This window comes from Oncorhynchus mykiss, chromosome 3 (assembly GCF_057628025.1).
Source record: "Oncorhynchus mykiss isolate SJ-2025 chromosome 3, ASM5762802v1, whole genome shotgun sequence".
Classification (NCBI taxonomy): Eukaryota; Metazoa; Chordata; class Actinopteri; order Salmoniformes; family Salmonidae; genus Oncorhynchus; species Oncorhynchus mykiss.
The window spans coordinates 9,184,189-9,201,689 of record NC_143024.1 but is presented as its reverse complement, the minus strand read 5'-3'; the positions used below and the strand labels follow the sequence as shown (position 1 = coordinate 9,201,689).

Below are 17,501 nucleotides of genomic sequence, written 5' to 3'. Positions count from 1 at the left end.
ACACAGCGAAGGAAAAGCAGTCAACAAGTGCTCAGCATATGTGGGAACTCCTTCAAGACTGTTGGAAAAGCATTCCAGGTGAAGCTGGTTGAGAGAATGCCAAGAGTGTGCAAAGCTTGTCATCAAGGCAAAGGGTGGCTATTTGAAGAATCTCAAATATAAAATATTTTGATTTGTTTAACACTTTTGTTTACTACATGATTCCATATGTGTTATTTCATAGTGTTGATGTCGTCACTATTATTCTACACAAAATAAAAACCTTTGAATGAGAAGGTGTTCTAAAACTTTTGACCAGTCGTGTCTGAAGATATTCATCAACTGACACCAAAAACCCTGATGAAGTCTAAAGGCCTGAAGCACTTTCATCAACTGACACTGTCCTCCAAGAGGAGTCTCCTCTTCCCTTCAGACTCCTCCTCAGTTCATTCACCTTGGTTGAAGAGAGAGGTAGCGGCAAAGTTCCTTTCCCTTCAACTGACAACAAAGGCATCTGGTTCAACCACCTCCAGTAGCCTATTTAACCTCTGGGACACTTGAACTGGCTCCTGAATAACCAGCAGGGCTGATGAGCCAATAACTCTCCCCGCTAAAAACAGTCTTTGTGAGAATAGTTCCCCCTTCTGGTGAAGCCCTGCTAAACTAGCCAAATATAAAATACAAGTTGTATCGACAAGATAAGAAAAGTTATTTATTTGTAAAAATGCATTTCAGAAATCACAGAATATACTCAATATATTCCAGTAGATATTCACACAATGTCATTAAGTGATTATGATGATAATTGCCCTATGTAGTATGTTTAACATAGTTTTCCATGTTGCTCTAAAAAAGTTAGACATTCTACAAGGGGAAAATATAACTGTCACATTATTGTTATTTAATCAGTTATAGGTCTCTTCTGATCCAGAGTTTAATTCATTTTACAGGGAATCAAATACTAATAAATAAAATCTACACTATTGATCACACAACTAAACATGTCGGGCCTCAGAAACCAAGCACTAACATGTGAACTACAACATCTGGTAGCTTCGCCATAACGCCTGGTGTGCTGTTATTACATGACAGATACAACAAAGTGTTCTGTCTTGATCTCATTGCAACAAATATAAACTTGATGCAAATATCACGATACATTCGTTCTCTTTAAAAAAATAATAATGTTATACACATGTAATAAACAGACAACGTGACAATGTCTTGACGGCACGGTAGGAGTTTGAACTGTAAAAACGTAAATGGTGCGTTTTCTTTCTTCCGTGTCACATCTGCCACCTCCTGAAGCCCATGAACAAGCTGCAGGCGTAGCAGAGTGTCACCACGAAGGCAAATATCTAGAGGAGAACCAGGACAACAACAACAAAAAGGTTAGGCTAACTCCCAGAATGCCTTGAGCAATGACACCTAATGTAATAGCAGCAGCTATAGAGTACAGCACCATCACTGAACAAACTACTAGTATAGAGTCGAGAGAACAACGGCCAAACATTAACTCATGGAATGCAAAGGCCTTACAGCTCAATTTACTGAACAACATTGACTTCGAATAGGAGTTTACTACAGAGCTTTTGTGTTTGGTCTCCTTGGTAATGAACCGGTGTGAAAATAGCCGTGTGCAGTACAGGAGCTACCAATACAGAAATGGACACGGCAGTCAGGACGAAGCACAACATCCGTTCACTGGCAACAGTAGAACACTGATATACGACCTCACCAAGGCTCTACAAACATCCCTGTGTTATAGTAGTAACAGACCTCTGGGTTTATAATACCATGTTATAGTAGTAACAGACCTCTGGGTTTATAATACCATGTTATAGTAGTAACAGACCTCTGGGTTTATAATACCATGTTATAGTAGTAACAGACCTCTGGGTTTATAATAACATGTTATAGTAGTAACAGACCTCTGGGTTTATAATACTACAATAATAACATGTTATAGTAGTAACAGACCTCTGGGTTTATAATACCATGTTATAGTAGTAACAGACCTCTGGGTTTATAATACCATGTTATAGTAGTAACAGACCTCTGGGTTTATAATACTACAATAATAATAACATGTTATAGTAGTAACAGACCTCTGGGTTTATAATACCATGTTATAGTAGTAACAGACCTCTGGGTTTATAATAACATGTTATAGTAGTAACAGACCTCTGGGTTTATAATAACATGTTATAGTAGTAACAGACCTCTGGGTTTATAATACTACAATAATAACATGTTATAGTAGTAACAGACCTCTGGGTTTATAATACCATGTTATAGTAGTAACAGACCTCTGGGTTTATAATACCAGAACAATAATAACATGTTATAGTAGTAACAGACCTCTGGGTTTATAATACTACAATAATAACATGTTATAGTAGTAACAGACCTCTGGGTTTATAATACCATGTTATAGTAGTAACAGACCTCTGGGTTTATAATAACATGTTATAGTAGTAACAGACCTCTGGGTTTATAATACCATGTTATAGTAGTAACAGACCTCTGGGTTTATAATACCACGTTATAGTAGTAACAGACCTCTGGGTTTATAATAACATGTTATAGTAGTAACAGACCTCTGGGTTTATAATACCAGAACAATAATAACATGTTATAGTAGTAACAGACCTCTGGGTTTATAATACCATGTTATAGTAGTAACAGACCTCTGGGTTTATAATACCACAATAATAACATGTTATAGTAGTAACAGACCTCTGGGTTTATAATACCATGTTATAGTAGTAACAGACCTCTGGGTTTATAATAACATGTTATAGTAGTAACAGACCTCTGGGTTTATAATACCATGTTATAGTAGTAACAGACCTCTGGGTTTATAATAACATGTTATAGTAGTAACAGACCTCTGGGTTTATAATACCATGTTATAGTAGTAACAGACCTCTGGGTTTATAATACCATGTTATAGTAGTAACAGACCTCTGGGTTTATAATAACATGTTATAGTAGTAACAGACCTCTGGGTTTATAATACCATGTTATAGTAGTAACAGACCTCTGGGTTTATAATACCATGTTATAGTAGTAACAGACCTCTGGGTTTATAATACCATGTTATAGTAGTAACAGACCTCTGGGTTTATAATACCATGTTATAGTAGTAACAGACCTCTGGGTTTATAATAACATGTTATAGTAGTAACAGACCTCTGGGTTTATAATAACATGTTATAGTAGTAACAGACCTCTGGGTTTATAATACTACAATAATAATAACATGTTATAGTAGTAACAGACCTCTGGGTTTATAATACTACAATAATGACATGTTATAGTAGTAACAGATCTCTGGGTTTATAATAACATGTTATAGTAGTAACAGACCTCTGGGTTTATAATACTACAATAATAATAATAACATGTTATAGTAGTAACAGACCTCTGGGTTTATAATACCATGTTATAGTAGTAACAGACCTCTGGGTTTATAATAACATGTTATAGTAGTAACAGACCTCTGGGTTTATAATAACATGTTATAGTAGTAACAGATCTCTGGGTTTATAATAACATGTTATAGTAGTAACAGACCTCTGGGTTTATAATAACATGTTATAGTAGTAACAGACCTCTGGGTTTATAATACTACAATAATAACATGTTATAGTAGTAACAGACCTCTGGGTTTATAATACTACAATAATAACATGTTATAGTAGTAACAGACCTCTGGGTTTATAATACTACAATAATAACATGTTATAGTAGTAACAGACCTCTGGGTTTATAATAACATGTTATAGTAGTAACAGACCTCTGGGTTTATAATAACATGTTATAGTAGTAACAGACCTCTGGGTTTATAATACTACAATAATAACATGTTATAGTAGTAACAGACCTCTGGGTTTATAATAACATGTTATAGTAGTAACAGACCTCTGGGTTTATAATACTACAATAATAACATGTTATAGTAGTAACAGACCTCTGGGTTTATAATACTACAATAATAACATGTTATAGTAGTAACAGACCTCTGGGTTTATAATAACATGTTATAGTAGTAACAGACCTCTGGGTTTATAATACTACAATAATACCATGTTATAGTAGTAACAGACCTCTGGGTTTATAATAACATGTTATAGTAGTAACAGACCTATGGGTTTATAATAACATGTTATAGTAGTAACAGATCTCTGGGTTTATAATAACATGTTATAGTAGTAACAGACCTCTGGGTTTATAATACTACAATAATAACATGTTATAGTAGTAACAGACCTCTGGGTTTATAATAACATGTTATAGTAGTAACAGACCTCTGGGTTTATAATACTACAATAATAATAACATGTTATAGTAGTAACAGACCTCTGGGTTTATAATACCATGTTATAGTAGTAACAGACCTCTGGGTTTATAATACCATGTTATAGTAGTAACAGACCTCTGGGTTTATAATACCATGTTATAGTAGTAACAGACCTCTGGGTTTATAATAACATGTTATAGTAGTAACAGACCTCTGGGTTTATAATACTACAATAATAATAACATGTTATAGTAGTAACAGACCTCTGGGTTTATAATACTACAATAATAACATGTTATAGTAGTAACAGACCTCTGGGTTTATAATACCATGTTATAGTAGTAACAGACCTATGGGTTTATAATACCATGTTATAGTAGTAACAGACCTCTGGGTTTATAATACCATGTTATAGTAGTAACAGACCTCTGGGTTTATAATACCATGTTATAGTAGTAACAGACCTCTGGGTTTATAATAACATGTTATAGTAGTAACAGACCTCTGGGTTTATAATACTACAATAATAACATGTTATAGTAGTAACAGACCTCTGGGTTTATAATACTACAATAATGACATGTTATAGTAGTAACAGATCTCTGGGTTTATAATAACATGTTATAGTAGTAACAGACCTCTGGGTTTATAATACCATGTTATAGTAGTAACAGACCTCTGGGTTTATAATAACATGTTATAGTAGTAACAGACCTCTGGGTTTATAATAACATGTTATAGTAGTAACAGACCTCTGGGTTTATAATACCATGTTATAGTAGTAACAGACCTCTGGGTTTATAATAACATGTTATAGTAGTAACAGACCTCTGGGTTTATAATACTACAATAATAACATGTTATAGTAGTAACAGACCTCTGGGTTTATAATACTACAATAATAACATGTTATAGTAGTAACAGACCTCTGGGTTTATAATACTACAATAATAACATGTTATAGTAGTAACAGACCTCTGGGTTTATAATACTACAATAATAACATGTTATAGTAGTAACAGACCTCTGGGTTTATAATACTACAATAATAACATGTTATAGTAGTAACAGACCTCTGGGTTTATAATAACATGTTATAGTAGTAACAGACCTCTGGGTTTATAATAACATGTTATAGTAGTAACAGACCTCTGGGTTTATAATACTACAATAATAACATGTTATAGTAGTAACAGACCTCTGGGTTTATAATAACATGTTATAGTAGTAACAGACCTCTGGGTTTATAATACTACAATAATAACATGTTATAGTAGTAACAGACCTCTGGGTTTATAATACTACAATAATAACATGTTATAGTAGTAACAGACCTCTGGGTTTATAATAACATGTTATAGTAGTAACAGACCTCTGGGTTTATAATACCATGTTATAGTAGTAACAGACCTCTGGGTTTATAATAACATGTTATAGTAGTAACAGACCTCTGGGTTTATAATACTACAATAATAATAACATGTTATAGTAGTAACAGACCTCTGGGTTTATAATAACATGTTATAGTAGTAACAGACCTCTGGGTTTATAATAACATGTTATAGTAGTAACAGACCTCTGGGTTTATAATACTACAATAATACCATGTTATAGTAGTAACAGACCTCTGGGTTTATAATAACATGTTATAGTAGTAACAGACCTATGGGTTTATAATAACATGTTATAGTGGTAACAGATCTCTGGGTTTATAATAACATGTTATAGTAGTAACAGACCTCTGGGTTTATAATACTACAATAATAACATGTTATAGTAGTAACAGACCTCTGGGTTTATAATAACATGTTATAGTAGTAACAGACCTCTGGGTTTATAATAACATGTTATAGTAGTAACAGACCTCTGGGTTTATAATACTACAATAATAATAACATGTTATAGTAGTAACAGACCTCTGGGTTTATAATAACATGTTATAGTAGTAACAGACCTCTGGGTTTATAATAACATGTTATAGTAGTAACAGACCTCTGGGTTTATAATAACATGTTATAGTAGTAACAGACCTCTGGGTTTATAATACCATGTTATAGTAGTAACAGACCTCTGGGTTTATAATACCATGTTATAGTAGTAACAGACCTCTGGGTTTATAATACCATGTTATAGTAGTAACAGACCTCTGGGTTTATAATACCATGTTATAGTAGTAACAGACCTCTGGGTTTATAATAACATGTTATAGTAGTAACAGACGTCTGGGTTTATAATACCAGAACAATAATAACATGTTATAGTAGTAACAGACCTCTGGGTTTATAATACTACAATAATAACATGTTATAGTAGTAACAGACCTCTGGGTTTATAATACCATGTTATAGTAGTAACAGACCTCTGGGTTTATAATAACATGTTATAGTAGTAACAGACCTCTGGGTTTATAATAACATGTTATAGTAGTAACAGACCTCTGGGTTTATAATACTACAATAATAATAACATGTTATAGTAGTAACAGACCTCTGGGTTTATAATACCATGTTATAGTAGTAACAGACCTCTGGGTTTATAATACCATGTTATAGTAGTAACAGACCTCTGGGTTTATAATACCATGTTATAGTAGTAACAGACCTCTGGGTTTATAATAACATGTTATAGTAGTAACAAACCTCTGGGTTTATAATACTACAATAATAATAACATGTTATAGTAGTAACAGACCTCTGGGTTTAAAATACCATGTTATAGTAGTAACAGACCTCTGGGTTTATAATACCATGTTATAGTAGTAACAGACCTCTGGGTTTATAATACCATGTTATAGTAGTAACAGACCTCTGGGTTTATAATACCATGTTATAGTAGTAACAGACCTCTGGGTTTATAATAACATGTTATAGTAGTAACAGACCTCTGGGTTTATAATACCATGTTATAGTAGTAACAGACCTCTGGGTTTATAATACCAGAACAATAATAACATGTTATAGTAGTAACAGACCTCTGGGTTTATAATAACATGTTATAGTAGTAACAGACCTCTGGGTTTATAACACTGGAAGAATCGATTCCAATAACTGATCGTTTGCTTGTCTGCCTGGAGTGCCAGATCCAATAGGTTGTCATTAGTTACCACAAAGTCATAATTATGGATAAACCACACCGATTTCTACAGTTTCTCTTCTTGAAATCTGATTTAAACCTTAAATTAAGATCAAAAAGATACATTTTCTTTTCATGTATTTTTACAATGTAAACAACTTTGACTTTGGTAACTAGTGACAACCAGATGGGCAGGGTTTGAAGTTCTGGGAATTTTCTATTGGTTTATCAACCCAGGCAAACTCAAACAGGCACGTACAGTATGAAGAATTTGAATTAAAAGCCTGGTCTGATCAGTGAACCACCATTTGCATTACAGATAGCCTTGACATTGTGTGTTAGTGTACACTGACCGTAGCTGCCACGTTAATACTGTATTGTCTGTTGTCCAGGAAGGTGAGTATATTTCCACTAGGGGCCGTTACACATCCTGGTATGGAGCTGTTGGTACTCCTGATGACCCCTCTGGCAGCCGTAACAGCAGCCTCCAGCACCAAGGCACTGAAGTAGAACAGCAGTGCTGTGAAGTGGTACAGCACATCCTACAATGAAGATGGAAAGACGGGGTTATAATATGGATTGAGAGTAGTCAGGTCCCATTGAACGTATTGAGAAAAATCACGTGTGATAGGAGGTTACAGTCAGAGACCGACCGCCTCCCAGAGAGATAGGAGGTTACAGTCAGAGACCGACCGCCTCCCAGAGAGATAGGGGGTTACAGTCAGAGACCGACCGCCTCCCAGAGAGATAGGGGGTTACAGTCAGAGACCGACCGCCTCCCAGAGAGATAGGAGGTTACAGTCAGAGACCGACCGCCTCCCAGAGAGATAGGGGGTTACAGTCAGAGACCGACCGCCTCCCAGAGAGATAGGAGGTTACAGTCAGAGACCGACCGCCTCCCAGAGAGATAGGAGGTTACAGTCAGAGACCGACCGCCTCCCAGAGACATAGGGGGTTACAGTAAGAGACCGACCGCCTCCCAGAGAGATAGGAGGTTACAGTCAGAGACCGACCGCCTCCCAGAGAGATAGGGGGTTACAGTCAGAGACCGACCGCCTCCCAGAGAGATAGGAGGTTACAGTCAGAGACCGACCGCCTCCCAGAGAGATAGGAGGTTACAGTCAGAGACCGACCGCCTCCCAGAGAGATAGGGGGTTACAGTAAGAGACCGACCGCCTCCCAGAGAGATAGGAGGTTACAGTCAGAGACCGACCGCCTCCCAGAGAGATAGGGGGTTACAGTCAGAGACCGACCGCCTCCCAGAGAGATAGGAGGTTACAGTCAGAGACCGACCGCCTCCCAGAGAGATAGGGGGTTACATTAAGAGACCGGCCGCCTCCCAGAGAGATAGGAGGTTACAGTCAGAGACCGGCCGCCTCCCAGAGAGATAGGGGGTTACAGTCAGAGACCGACCGCCTCCCAGAGAGATAGGAGGTTACAGTCAGAGACCGACCGCCTCCCAGAGAGATAGGAGGTTACAGTCAGAGACCGACCGCCTCCCAGAGAGATAGGGGGTTACAGTCAGAGACCGACCGCCTCCCAGAGAGATAGGAGGTTACAGTCAGAGACCGGCCGCCTCCCAGAGAGATAGGGGGTTACAGTCAGAGACCGACCGCCTCCCAGAGAGATAGGAGGTTACAGTCAGAGACCGACCGCCTCCCAGAGAGATAGGAGGTTACAGTCAGAGACCGACCGCCTCCCAGAGAGATAGGGGGTTACAGTCAGAGACCGACCGCCTCCCAGAGAGATAGGGGGTTACAGTCAGAGACCGACCGCCTCCCAGAGAGATAGGGGGTTACAGTCAGAGACCGACCGCCTCCCAGAGAGATAGGAGGTTACAGTCAGAGACCGACCGCCTCCCAGAGAGATAGGGGGTTACAGTCAGAGACCGACCGCCTCCCAGAGAGATAGGAGGTTACAGTCAGAGACCGGCCGCCTCCCAGAGAGATAGGGGGTTACAGTCAGAGACCGACCGCCTCCCAGAGAGATAGGAGGTTACAGTCAGAGACCGACCGCCTCCCAGAGAGATAGGAGGTTACAGTCAGAGACCGACCGCCTCCCAGAGAGATAGGAGGTTACAGTCAGAGACCGACCGCCTCCCAGAGAGATAGGGGGTTACAGTCAGAGACCGACCGCCTCCCAGAGAGATAGGGGGTTACAGTCAGAGACCGACCGCCTCCCAGAGAGATAGGAGGTTACAGTCAGAGACCGACCGCCTCCCAGAGAGATAGGGGGTTACAGTCAGAGACCGACCGCCTCCCAGAGAGATAGGGGGTTACAGTCAGAGACCGGCCGCCTCCCAGAGAGATAGGAGGTTACAGTCAGAGACCGACCGCCTCCCAGAGAGATAGGGGGTTACAGTAAGAGAGCGGCCGCCTCCCAGAGAGATAGGGGGTTACAGTCAGAGACCGACCGCCTCCCAGAGAGATAGGGGGTTACAGTCAGAGACCGGCCGCCTCCCAGAGAGATAGGGGGTTACAGTCAGAGACCGGCCGCCTCCCAGAGAGATAGGGGGTTACAGTAAGAGACCGGCCGCCTCCCAGAGAGATAGGGGGTTACAGTCAGAGACCGACCGCCTCCCAGAGAGATAGGGGGTTACAGTCAGAGACCGGCCGCCTCCCAGAGAGATAGGGGGTTACAGTAAGAGAGCGGCCGCCTCCCAGAGACATAGGGGGTTACAGTCAGAGACCGACCGCCTCCCAGAGAGATAGGGGGTTACAGTCAGAGACCGGCCGCCTCCCAGAGAGATAGGGGGTTACAGTAAGAGACCGGCCGCCTCCCAGAGAGATAGGGGGTTACAGTAAGAGACCGGCCGCCTCCCAGAGAGATAGGGGATTACAGTAAGAGACCGGCCGCCTCCCAGAGAGATAGGGGGTTACAGTCAGAGACCGACCGCCTCCCAGAGAGATAGGGGGTTACAGTCAGAGACCGGCCGCCTCCCAGAGAGATAGGGGGTTACAGTAAGAGACCGGCCGCCTCCCAGAGAGATAGGGGGTTACAGTAAGAGACCGGCCGCCTCCCAGAGAGATAGGGGATTACAGTAAGAGACCGGCCGCCTCCCAGAGAGATAGGAGGTTACAGTCAGAAACCGGCCATCTCCCAGAGACATAGGGGGTTACAGTAAGAGACCGGCCGCCTCCCAGAGAGATAGGGGGTTACAGTAAGAGACCGGCCGCCTCCCAGAGAGATAGGGGGTTACAGTAAGAGAGCGGCCGCCTCCCAGAGAGATAGGGGATTACAGTAAGAGAGCGGCCGCCTCCCAGAGAGATAGGGGGTTACAGTAAGAGACCGGCCGTCTCCCAGAGAGATAGGGGATTACAGTAAGAGAGCGGCCGCCTCCCAGAGAGATAGGGGGTTACATTAAGAGAGCGGCCGCCTCCCAGAGAGATAGGGGGTTACATTAAGAGACCGGCCGTCTCCCAGAGAGATTGGGGGTTACAGTAAGAGACCAGCTGCCTCCCAGAGAGATAGGGGATTACAGTAAGAGACCAGCTGCCTCCCAGAGAGAGAGATAGGGGGTTACAGTAAGAGACCAGCTCCCTCCCAGAGAGATAGGGGGTTACAGTAAGAGACCGGCCGCCTCCCAGAGAGAGAGGGGGTTACAGTAAGAGACCAGCTGCCTCCCAAATGGCACCCTACTACCTATATAGTGCACCATCTTTGACCTACGTTTGACCTGAGCCTTATGAATAAGGGTGCAATTTCGTAGGTAGCCACAGACTCCCTTCTGTTGACAATGGGGACTCAGGGCACACAGACTGGCCATTGTCTGGTGTGAGCTCACTATTCTCTCAGTAGCTGTGTCACAAGCTTTGTTTTCTCATTGTCTATGAGATGACAACACACACACACACACACACACACACACACACACACACACACACACACACACACACACACGACTACATTTAGGAGAAGAACTGGAGCCTGGTGGGTCTGAGGCCTGTCTGTGGATAGGTCCCAAATGGTACTCTATTCCCTATATAGTGCACTACTACTGACCAGGGTTATTTGGGACGCAACATGTGTCAGTACTGTACTGTAGCTAGTAGTGTAGGCAGTACCCTTCAAGTCAACCTCTAGTGCAGTCAGTCATTAGTACTTCATGTTAGTTATTATGTGTAAGCAGAGCTGGGATCAGGGCCAGCGGCAGCAGAGCTGGGATCAGGGCCAGCGGCAGCAGAGCTGGGATCAGGGCCAGCGGCAGCAGAGCTGGGATCAGGGCCAGCAGCAGTAGCAGCAGAGCTGGGATCAGGGTCAGCAGCAATAGCAGCAGAGCTGGGATCAGGGCCAGCAGCAATAGCAGCAGAGCTGGGATCAGGGCCAGCAGCAATAGCAGCAGAGCTGGGATCAGGGCCAGTAGCAGCAAAGCTGGGATCAGGGCCAGTAGCAGCAGAGCTGGGATCAGGGTCAGTAGCAGCAGAGCTGGGATCAGGGTCAGTAGCAGCAGAGCTGGGATCAGGGCCAGTAGCAGCAGAGCTGGGATCAGGGCCAGTAGCAGCAGAGCTGGGATCAGGGCCAGTAGCAGCAGAGCTGGGATCAGGGCCAGTAGCAGCAGAGCTGGGATCAGGGCCAGTAGCAGCAGAGCTGGGATCAGGGCCAGTAGCAGCAGAGCTGGGATCAGGGCCAGTAGCAGCAGAGCTGGGATCAGGGCCAGTAGCAGCAGAGCTGGGATCAGGGCCAGTAGCAGCAGAGCTGGGATCAGGGCCAGTAGCAGCAGAGCTGGGATCAGGGCCAGTAGCAGCAGAGCTGGGATCAGGACCAGTAGCAGCAGAGCTGGGATCAGGACCAGTAGCAGCAGAGCTGGGATCAAGGCCAGTAGCAGCAGAGCTGGGATCAGGACCAATAGCAGCAGAGCTGGGATCAGGACCAATAGCAGCAGAGCTGGGATCAGGACCAATAGCAGCAGAGCTGGGATCAGGACCAATAGCAGCAGAGCTGGGATCAGGACCAATAGCAGCAGAGCTGGGATCAGGACCAATAGCAGCAGAGCTGGGATCAGGACCAATAGCAGCAGAGCTGGGATCAGGGCCAGTAGCAGCAGAGCTGGGATCAGGGCCAGTAGCAGCAGAGCTGGGATCAGGGCCAGTAGCAGCAGAGCTGGGATCAGGGCCAGTAGCAGCAGAGCTGGGATCAGGGCCAGTAGCAGCAGAGCTGGGATCAGGGCCAGTAGCAGCAGAGCTGGGATCAGGGCCAGTAGCAGCAGAGCTGGGATCAGGGCCAGTAGCAGCAGAGCTGGGATCAGGGCCAGTAGCAGCAGAGCTGGGATCAGGGCCAGTAGCAGCAGAGCTGGGATCAGGGCCAGTAGCAGCAGAGCTGGGATCAGGGCCAGTAGCAGCAGAGCTGGGATCAGGGCCAGTAGCAGCAGAGCTGGGATCAGGGCCAGTAGCAGCAGAGCTGGGATCAGGGCCAGTAGCAGCAGAGCTGGGATCAGGGCCAGTAGCAGCAGAGCTGGGATCAGGGCCAGTAGCAGCAGAGCTGGGATCAGGGCCAGTGTGAGGACTGATTGGCACAACACTGACTGGGTCTGCCCGTCTGCCTGCCTAGGGACCGTTGTTTTTCAACAAATTAAATGACAGACACTTTTACATTATTTCTCACCCAGTACATGCAGTGTGTTCTTGCCATTATAATGTGCACTAGGCTCTGCCCTGTTACAGGGCTTTAAGTTTCTTGACAGACTAGTAGATCAAGCTCTCTGTAATGTTTCAGTGTTTCTGGTCAGTTTTGATACCTGCATGTGTAGAGGCACCCTCATGACTAATGTTGTGATGAGATCATATTCAGTAGGTGTGGTGCAGCGTTTCACTCGGTGTGTCCTTACACACACACACACCTGTCTGGGAAAGACATCCTCTGTACTGTAATTAGGACTATCAAAGAGCAGGATTGTTCTACATCAGTAGTGACATGATACTGAATGGAACATCCTTTCAGGAGTTTAGGGGAACTGCTATGGAGTCGGCAGCATTTGAATGAGGCTCCTGAAGAACACGTCTCCTGACTATTCTACAGATATTGTGTTTGATTTGCAGGGTGATCTCCAAAGGTCCAGACTGAAGACTACTATTTGTTTATCATTTGAATTGTGTTAAGTGCCGAGGTGGAACTAAACCCTGCACCAACCAGTAACTGGAGTTGGACAGCCCTGAAGTGACAAACCAAACAGACCAGACCAAGAAGACTGGAGTTGGACAGCCCTGAAGTGACAAACCAAACAGACTAGGACGACTGGAGCTAGACAGCCCTGAAGTGACAAACCAAACAGACCAGGAAGACTGGAGTTGGACAGCCCTGAAGTGACAAACCAAACAGACCAGGAAGACTGGAGTTGGACAGCCCTGAAGATATAAACCAAACAGACCAGGAAGACTGGAGTTGGACAGCCCTGAAGTGACAAACCAAACAGACCAGGAAGACTGGAGTTGGACAGCCCTGAAGTGACAAACCAAACAGACCAGGAAGACTGGAGTTGGACAGCCCTGAAGTGACAAACCAAACAGACCGAGGAAGACTGGAACTAGGACAGCCCTGAAGTGACAAACCAAACAGACCAGGAAGACTGGAGTTGGACAGCCCTGAAGTGATAAACCAAACAGACCGAGGAAGACTGGAGTTGGACAGCCCTGAAGTGACAAACCAAACAGACCGAGGAAGACTGGAGTTGGACAGCCCTGAAGTGACAAACCAAACAGACCAGGAAGACTGGAGTTGGACAGCCCTGAAGTGACAAACCAAACAGACCGAGGAAGACTGGAGTTGGACAGCCCTGAAGTGACAAACCAAACAGACCAGGAAGACTGGAGTTGGACAGCCCTGAAGTGACAAACCAAACAGACCGGGAAGACTGGAGTTGGACAGCCCTGAAGTGACAAACCAAACAGACCGAGGAAGACTGGAGTTGGACAGCCCTGAAGTGACAAACCAAACAGACCGAGGAAGACTGGAGTTGGACAGCCCTGAAGTGACAAACCAAACAGACCAGGAAGACTGGAGTTGGACAGCCCTGAAGTGACAAACCAAACAGACCAGGAAGACTCTACCTCTGATGAAGATGTCATGTGACGTCAGTATACCTGTGTATATCTGCCGGTAAGAAGACCTGTCCCTCTGCTGGTTCTTCAGTGCTCCCAACCTGTTTACCAAGAATGACTTGTTTTTCGTGACCTGTTCCTTGGGTAAAAAGCCTCGTCACTATCGGACTCACCATCAGGTTCCAGTCGGTGTTGATCCTGTCAGCCAATCCCAGGAGGAAGAGGAGGAGGTACACGCTGGAACAGAAGAACGTGCTGACAGAGACAAACATCACCCAGCCCTGTAGCAGGGGCACGGGCACGTTGGAGGAGGCCACCAGGATCCATACTAGCCCTCCAAATATCTGGAAGAACAGAATAGAGAAGATTTGTTAGACAAGTCATCATACGTCAAGACTGATTTGATATTTGTGACATAATAAATGCTTTAGGAATATCGAGACTGTTCGACCAGACTGTGAGATCTGATCATGACAGGAATGCCCGTTTATTTAAAATGCATCCTAGGCCTGACAACAGGGAACGATTTCCATTTGTGAAAAGGAGCAGGCTGTTAGTGAACTGAACACAGATTATTTATAGGGGCGGCAGGGTAGCCTAGTGGTTAGAGCGTTGGACTAGTAACCGGAAGGTTGTGAGTTCAAACCCACGAGCTGACAAACCCCCGAGCAACAAATCTGTCGTTCTGCCCCTGAACAGGCAGAACCCACTGTTCCCAGGCCGTCATTGAAAATAAGAAAATAAGAATTTGTTCTTAACTGACTTGCCTGGTTAAAGGTAAAAAAAAAAAATAGGCCTAAAAGGAGCAGGCTGTTAGTGAACTGAACACAGATGATTTATAGGCCTAAAAGGAGCAGGCTGTTAGTGAATTGAACACAGATGATTTATAGGCCTAAAAGGAGCAGGCTGTTAGTGAACTGAACACAGATGATTTATAGGCCTAAAAGGAGCAGGCTGTTAGTGAACTGAACACAGATTATTTATAGGCCTAAAAGGAGCAGGCTGTTAGTGAACTGAACACAGATGGCCTAAAAGGAGCAGGCTGTTAGTGAAGATGATTTATAGGCCTAAAAGGAGCAGGCTGTTAGTGAACACAGATGGCCTGAAAGGAGCAGGCTGTTAGTGAACTGAACACAGATGATTTATAGGCCTAAAAGGAGCAGGCTGTTAGTGAACTGAACACAGATGGCCTAAAAGGAGCAGGCTGTGAGCAGTGAACTGAACACAGATTATTTATAGGCCTAAAAGGAGCAGGCTGTTAGTGAACTGAACACAGATTATTTATAGGCCTAAAAGGAGCAGGCTGTTAGTGAATTGAACACAGATTATTTATAGGCCTAAAAGGAGCAGGCTGTTAGTGAATTGAACACAGATTATTTATAGGCCTAAAAGGAGCAGGCTGTTAGTGAATTGAACACAGATTATTTATAGGCCTAAAAGGAGCAGGCTGTTAGTGAACTGAACACAGATTATTTATAGGCCTAAAAAGGAGCAGGCTGTTAGTGAACTGAACACAGATTATTTATAGGCCTAAAAGGAGCAGGCTGTTAGTGAATTGAACACAGATTATTTATAGGCCTAAAAGGAGCAGGCTGTTAGTGAATTGAACACAGATGATTTTTGGCCTAAAAGGAGCAGGCTGTTAGTGAACTGAACACAGATTATTTATAGGCCTAAAAGGAGCAGGCTGTTAGTGAACTGAACACAGATTATTTATAGGCCTAAAAGGAGCAGGCTGTTAGTGAACTGAACACAGATTATTTATAGGCCTAAAAGGAGCAGGCTGTTAGTGAACTGAACACAGATTATTTATAGGCCTAAAAGGAGCAGGATGTTAGACTGAATACAGATTATTTATAGGCCTAGTAACACACTGCTATACTATTTAGCTGGAGAACAGTTGTATCTATTTTGTCGTTCACTTCACAATGACAAAATGTACAGTATGTTCTGCTTCTATCACTACTACACTATCAGATTGTACAATAGGGAGTCGCCCATATGCCGTTAGTAAAACACAGCCTAAGTACAGTGATGACTGAACTCCCATTACTATGACGCTACCTGCCTGGCTCCTCTGATAGTGTTATACATAACTACCTCTGCGATGAAAAAACTAATCCTAAAACTCAAATGAACAAAATGAATTAAGCAGAATTAATAGAGACTATCGATTAGACTGCAGTTTCCCCAATTAGGCCTACTTCAAACAAGGGTGTAACCAGAATCTATCTGACCACCGGTGATGTATTTGCTCACAAAACTCGTAGTCAGAAATAGAGATGCGACACTCACAATTTCCAAGCAGATCAGAGCACCGGAGTACGTCCTCAATATTTGTAGGCCCAATGGCAAAGATATCGTCGGCGCTGGGAATGCTGTCACCGCAGGATTCGTCGCTGGCTCCGACATCCTTCCCGTCTTGTATCTCGACAAAGGACACCAACTCAGGCAAATTCTTCTGCGGTCATGTGTCCCTAACTGGTCTAACAGGTGCACGGCTCCTCCTTTCACTTTATCCACCTCTACTCGCCCGCAGAGTGGAGGCAGTCGCAGTTACCGTAATACCTCACCCCGATTTCTCCGTCGCGACTCGCTAAAGATGAATCTGCTACGAATTGAACGTGCCTGAGAAAATGAGAGATAGTCTCTACTATAGAATCCCTTTCGAGAACAAAATACGATACAAACAGGCAGACTGGATGCAGTGATGCCGATGAACTTCCACAGATGTTGATAGGCCACTCTAAAGTCAATATTAGTCTACCTGCAGGGGGAGAAAATTCCAAGGTGAGAGGAGTCTGAGAAACGGAAAGCAGAGCTGTGATTTATCTGCAAGCTGAAACAGCTTCACGGTTTAGGTAAATAATTGCACAACTTAAGTTGTTTACTCAATAACCATGACCCACAGAGAAACGTCATCAAATAGCACCTCACGCCCTACATAGTGCACTACGTTTAAAGGTGCCATTTGGGGCGTGACCATAGCCTACACCTGCAAGCCTCTGAATTTAATAGAGCAAGAGTCCTGTCTGTCACTTATCTATATTGTCAGAGAGAGTGAGAACGGTATTATGAGAGAGTGATTGTTATTTTATACAGGGGCAGTA

At 43.6% G+C, this 17,501-nt stretch overlaps 1 protein-coding gene across 1 annotated transcript; it reads right to left on the bottom strand.

Moving 5' to 3' along the window:
• Positions 1-671: 671 nt before the first annotated feature.
• On the bottom strand, positions 672-17,453 carry LOC149984310 (protein MAL2-like). Its single transcript, XM_090230660.1, has 4 exons — positions 16,687-17,453; positions 14,565-14,735; positions 7,711-7,899; positions 672-1,337 (listed from the first exon to the last, which is right to left on the bottom strand). Exons 1-4 carry the CDS (start codon positions 16,801-16,803, stop codon positions 1,266-1,268), a joined length of 549 nt encoding a protein of 182 aa, XP_090086786.1. The 5' UTR covers positions 16,804-17,453; the 3' UTR covers positions 672-1,265.
• Between the last annotated feature and the right edge of the window lie 48 nt (positions 17,454-17,501).

Coding starts and splice junctions, on each gene's coding strand:
- LOC149984310 (XM_090230660.1), bottom strand. CDS start 16,803: ATGTCGGAGCCAGCGACGAATCCTGCGGTGACAGCATTCCCAGCGCCG. Junction 14,736..16,686: donor CTCTGATCTGCTTGGAAATT/GTGAGTGTCGCA, acceptor CTGTTCTTCCAG/ATATTTGGAGGGCTAGTATG. Junction 1,338..7,710: donor GTATTAACGTGGCAGCTACG/GTCAGTGTACAC, acceptor GTTCTCCTCTAG/ATATTTGCCTTCGTGGTGAC.